General features: G+C 49.3%; 1 protein-coding gene across 1 annotated transcript in view; it reads right to left on the reverse strand.

The window, feature by feature from the left end:
- The window catches only part of DISP3 (dispatched RND transporter family member 3), a 28,435-nt gene extending 22,785 nt beyond the window's left edge, over nucleotides 1–5,650 (reverse strand). The window contains exons 1-2 of the mRNA XM_045776869.2: nucleotides 4,552–5,650; nucleotides 3,419–3,638 (exon numbers count right to left, since the gene is read on the reverse strand). Coding sequence (XP_045632825.1) covers nucleotides 3,419–3,638; nucleotides 4,552–5,650 — 1,319 coding nt within the window. The remainder of the gene's footprint in view (nucleotides 1–3,418; nucleotides 3,639–4,551) is intronic.
- Between the last annotated feature and the right edge of the window lie 350 nt (nucleotides 5,651–6,000).

Here is a 6,000-nt window from a genome sequence, read left to right on the forward strand (position 1 = left end):
GGCTGCAAAACAGCCTTGACTCAGCAAAATGGTTGGCTACGTAAGGTGATCAGTCACAACTCTGTCTGCCTAGTGGAGAGGAGGATAAACTTTCTGTGCAGGAAAAAATATCATCTGCACCTCTGTTTTTTATACACAATGTTCACCACCCAATAAAAATTACCAGGCATACTCATAGGCAGGACCACACGACCAAAAACCAAGTGAAAGAACAGACTACAGAAACAAATCTACAGGTTATCCCTATATTGAAAGTCAGCTGATAAGGACTTTAAAATAATGATAATTAATATGTTTAAGGACAGAAAGGATAATATGGACAAAATAAATAAAATGGAAGAATTTCACCAGGAATTTAGATCAATAACAAAGAATCAAATGGAAATTCTCCACAGAAAAACATAACATTAACATTAAAATCTCAATAGACATTAATTAGCAGATTAGATATGACAGAAGACTGGAGTATAATAGTGAACTGGGATATCTAAAACAGAAAGAAATGAAACATAGAACATAGAAAAAAACCTAAAACCTTGGAAAGAGCACTTAAAACACATGGAACTCCATGAAAAGATCTAACTTTGTGTAATTAGAATCCTAAAAAAGAATCCTAAAAGGAAGAAGGGATATTTGAATAGGGAATAGCCAGGAAACTCCTAAAACTGATGAAAGTTATCAACCTACAGGTTCAAGGAGTTCCGTGCACCCTCAGCAGAACATATACAAAGGAAACTACACCAACATAAATCATAGTCTCAGTGAAACCAAAGCCAAAAAGAAATCTTAAATGCAGCGAGAGAAAAAAGATAAGTTTTCAAAGGGGCAACGAAAATATTTACAGCTGACTTTTCCACAGAAATGATGGAAGTCAGAACACAATGGATTGACAGCTTTAAAGTATTAAAAGAAAATAACTACCTATTTATAATTCTGTACCAGCAGAAATAGACTTCAGAAATGAAAGTAAAATAAAGATGTTTTCTAAGCAAACAACACAATTTATCACCAGCAAACCTGAGCTAAAAAACCCCCAAAAAACTACTAAAGAGTGTTCTTCAGATACAAGCAAAACGATTCCAGAGGGAAACATGTAGTTGTAGAAAGTAATGAAGAGCAACAGGAAAAGTAAATAAGTGAGTAAATATAAATGAGTACTGACTCAGTAAAGTAATAATGTAATGTCTTACAGGGTTTAGATGTATATAGAATTAAAATGCATGCAACAAAATGCAAAAGCCTGAAGGGATATAAGCGCAGTGCACGTGTTCTAAGATTCTAGTATTATCAGGGAAGTAGTAAAAGTGATTATGTGTATTATCCTGTAATAAGTCAAGGTGCATGTTGTCATCTCTTGGGTAACCAATAATAGAATAATAAAAAGATCTGATTATTCCACAAGAAGATACTCAAGTCAAGTCTATAGGGACTCTGCTTGTCAGCACACCTGTGAAGGTCTAGGCGGATGGGAAGCAGAAGCGAGGCTTTTCCACGCAGGCAGAGGTTTTGTCAGCAGCTGAACGTATTACGCAGAGGTAACTGTCGGTATCTGAAACCGTAAAGATCCTCCTGCAGCCAGCCCCTGCCAGTACCTTTCCAACCCAGCCAAGTACCTATCTCAGGAACACCTCCATTTATTCATCCATCCACTCATAGACTCATTCATTCCCAAGACAAATCCCTACTGGGGCTAGGCCTATGGAAGTGAACCAAGAACAATCCCGGGCCACAACAGACTCACACTCTACTGAAACATAGTGAAACTAGACTTCCTCAAACTTTAAAGTGCAAACAAGTCACCCGGGAATCCTTCAGGTCAAGGAAAGGCCTTGAGATTCCGCATTTATAACAAGCCCCCAGGTGATGCTGATGCGGCTGATCTGAGGACTGCTCTTTGAGTGACAAGGAATTAAACAACTAAAATACAGACTGCCAAGGGCTATGATGGAACTGTAGCTGAGAGAATGAAGGAGCCCACTGAAACTCCCACAACTAAGTGGAGTCCCTGGTATGCGACCCCAGGTATATCTAACTCAACGTATGCTTTTCCCTGCCTCATTTAGGGAGAAGGAAGGGCACAGTGGAAGGGGGCAGAGTGGGCTTTTGATCCAGCTTCAGGGAGAAACTGCCCAGGCTGGATCTTAGTGGATGAACAGAAGTTTCCTTGGCAAAGAAGCATGGCTGGGAGAAGGCTCCTAGTGCAGCGATTGGCATAAAAGCACAAAGGATAAGGGGTCCAGATTAGAAAGCCTGGATTTTTTTTTTTTTTTGAGAGACAGAGCATGTGCACAAGTGGGGAGGGGCAGAGGGAGAGAATCTTAAGCAGGCTCCACACCCTGTGCGGAGCCCAACGTGGGGCTCGGTCTCAGGACCCTGAGATCATGACCTGAGCCAAAATCAAGAGTCAGATGCTTAACTGACTGAGCAGCCCAGGTGCCCCAGAAAGCCTGGATTTTAATGCCATTCCACCACTTATGGCTTTATCATTTTGGACAACTTCTTTAATTGTGCTGTGCCTCAATTTCCTCAATGTAAAATGGAGATAATCATAATAGCACCTACCTCATTGGGTCAGTGTGAAGATTAAATGAGATAATGTGTATAAGGGGCTTCTACATGCTCTGTGCCACATGAATGTTAGCTCTGATTTTCACAGTAGTTGCACAATGTAGTTGCTCAATGTAATGGATGAGTAATGGAAGGAACAAGGGCATTTCAGGCAAAATGATTCCTCCTGTGTCTGGGGCTGGCCTGTCAGGGCAGAGGACTGAGAAGCATTCCAGTTATTGTCCATCAGGACTGACAGATGAACTATTTAATGCCTTTTTTGGGTGAGGGAGGGCCTAGTTATATTCTTAGACACATATCCTAAGGTTTCCAGTACAACCAAAGCACCCACTGCCTCAGATTACCTTCACATCTCTTGGCTCATCCACTCCTAATGCCTCCAGAAGGGTATCAGGACTCACCATCCCCACTTTACAAGTAGGGAAACTGCAGCCTAGAGAAGAAGAGTGACTTGCCAACTATCTCCCTGGGTAGTAGAGGCAGAGGGGCCAATACTCCTTGGTCAATACTCTTTCCAGAAAGCCTTCTAGCACCACCTCAGGAGGAAAGCAATACACCACACACCCAGGGGCAAGAGGTGTGGGATTTCCTGCCTTTGCCAAAGCTGTCATGTTCTCTACCCATTAGCACTGATCAAGAAAACCAGTGTTTCAGCTGTCAGAGTGACAGTGAGGATGTACTGGCTCTGCCCCTGATTCAGGTAGAAAGACTTCCCAGGGAGATGGTTCAGGGCAGGTGATCTGGGGTTTAGGAGAAAGAAGCACCTGGAAGAGAGTTTCTTGCCCTAACACAGCCCTTTCCTGGTATACACAAGGGCAAACTACACGCTGGGTGCAGCTGGACCTCCTACCTAGTAGACTGCTTGGCCAGCATGGCCACGTAGGTGACCACAAAGCTCTGAAACTTGGCCCGCTGCTCCTCCCAGCGATCATCCACCGAGTAGTAGTTGGGCAGGGGTGCTCCAAACAGGATCTCGCTGCGCAGGAGGGAGCTCTTGAGGTTTTCTGCGGAGAGGCCCTCGTCCACATACCAGTAGAATTCGGGGTGAGTCATGGCCAGCTCTAGGGAGCCTGCAGGGGCAGGGGTGGGGGCCCAAGGAGCTCAGAGGGTCAAGTCCCCCCAACCCCTCCATCAGTGTCACCCTGCCCTCGCTTGCCATCTGACTCCTTTCTAAGGGGGTAAGAAACTCCCCCTCAGGCTGTCTCCAACTGTCCCTAATGGGACAGAGAGAGGGTTGCCCAAAAGCAACAGCCCCCTAGACCTGCTCAGGCAGCCCCCAATAAATTCACATTTTATTGGCATGTGAACTTCACCTAATTCCAAGTCTCAATCTTTGCAGTCTTAGAACTCCACCTTCCCATTTCAGTCCCCCTCCATCTGCCCAGAACCCTGTCCACGTGTCCCTTAAAAGGTACACCTAAGCCCCCAAGACCCGCAACCATTCTCTAGCCCCCTTCAAGTCTCATCCCTAAATGACCTTGCACTTACCCCACCTTGGTCTTCCTTCAACCCCAGTCTCTCCCCCTATCTTCCCCTGATTAGATGCCCAGTTTTCTGTCACCACACCCGGGCTTCCCTCTAACCAACCTCATGCCCAAGCCCCAGCCCATGCTTTCTCTAACTCCCAATTTCCCTCAACCGCGATGTGTGCCCAAACCTCCTTCCTTGCCTCCCTCAGATCCCATCTCACACCCAACCCTGCTCCCAGCCCTTGGACCTATCACCTTCAGGTCACACCCAGCAGTCAGCTGCAGCCTGACTCCGCCCCACAGCTGAGTCCCACCCCATCCTCCTTCAGGTGTGAATCCAAGGCCAGGTTTCCTATGGGCCTCTAAAGTACCTTGTCTCAACCCCAGAAGACCCAACCCCCAGCCTCATCGAGGCCCTGCCCCTTACAAGCCCCACCCACCCAGGGGCCCCATCTCTTACAAGCCCCTCCCCACCCACCGGGCCTCACCCCGGGCCACACACAGGTCTGCTCACCCCGGATGTCAGCCAGGTCTTGGCCCATGCCATCATAGTAGATCTTGCCGCCTCTCTCAGTGGGGAAAAAGTAGGTCATGAGCGAGCTGGGGGGGGAGCAGTAGGAGTAGGACCCTAGTGGAAGGTCCTTGAGCACCTCATGGGGCTTCCAGCAGAACTCCCGGAAGCCTGGGTGGTCCATGATCTTGCGCTCAATCTCGTGGATCGTGAGGAGCCGCTCACTGGTGAAAATGTTGCGCTCTGCGTCGCCGCGGGCCAGGAAAATGAGCTCGATGCGCCAGTGCGCATGTGTCTGGGTGTTGGCGCTCACATAGGACCGGGAGTAGTCCCAGCGCGAGGCACCTCGGCGGGCTCGGCTCTGATTGGCTGCAGCCACAGCAGGGGGTGGGGCGCTGGGTTGGCACCGCCCATTCTTCTTGAGCCTCTGGTTTATTGGGCCTTCACTCTGGTTGGCTGCCAGATCCGCCGGGGGTGGGGCCTCGCGCCGAAGACGCCCACTCCGATTGGCTCCTGGTTTCTGGTCCGCAAAAGTGTCGGGAGATAGGCCTGGGCCATGCATTGGGGCCTCAAGGACCGCCCGTGGGATCCTGTTGACAGGCCGGGAGCGGTTGCCCAGATGCAGCTGCTGCAACTGCTCTGAGATAAGGCGCTGGAGCGTCTCAGAGGTGAAGTCGGCCAAGTCGCGCCGGTTGCGCCCCCAGGACCCAAACTGGGACTTGAGCGCCAGCGCGAGGGCATCAAAGCGCTGGGAGGCCTCGTGGTTGCGGATCTCAAAGGCGTTGTAGGAGATGTCAATGTCCAGCGGCGGGTAGTAGAGAAACATGAAGGCCGACAGGGCCATGGGGATGCTGCAGCCCAGGAAGAGCACCAGCCCCGCACAGCACGGGTTTGTGAAAGCCCAGCCCAGGGTACTCCAGAAGCCCGAAGCGGGGGGCCGGGAAGGCAAGGTCCAACGCCGCCAGCAACACTGCCCTCCTTCCCCAGCTTGAGGCCCTGGCTTCTGGGCCCTCCTAAAGGCCTCACCCGTTGCCTCCTCCTCCTCTTCCTGCTCCTCCTCTAGCCACACATCCTGCAGCAAGGGGTCATCCTCCGAGTCCATAGCCTACAGGAGAGGGAGAGGGTCAGCGGGCTGGAGAGAGAGAGAGGATGGTGCCCTGGGGCTGCAGTTGCCCTGCCCTGGGTATCAACCCCGTCCACAAATACTACGATGGCATTGCATGGAGCAGGCATTTAACTCAACTGAATTTGATCACTCATACACGAAAGAGAAAGAAAAAATATGTTATTTGTCCATCACCTCCCCCAACTAGATCTTGGCTTTCAAGGTCACAGAAAAGGGAAAGTCACAGCCCAGTTGCAAACAGAGGAGACATTCTTCCCTACGTAAGGGTTACTAGAGGGGAACTTGACTACACATGATTTCCCAACTTTTGCTTCATGTTCTGATTT

The sequence above is a fragment of the Ursus americanus genome, chromosome 33 (assembly GCF_024610735.1).
Source record: "Ursus americanus isolate L20-20 chromosome 33, mUrsAme1.1.p, whole genome shotgun sequence".
NCBI classification, from domain to species: domain Eukaryota; kingdom Metazoa; phylum Chordata; class Mammalia; order Carnivora; family Ursidae; genus Ursus; species Ursus americanus.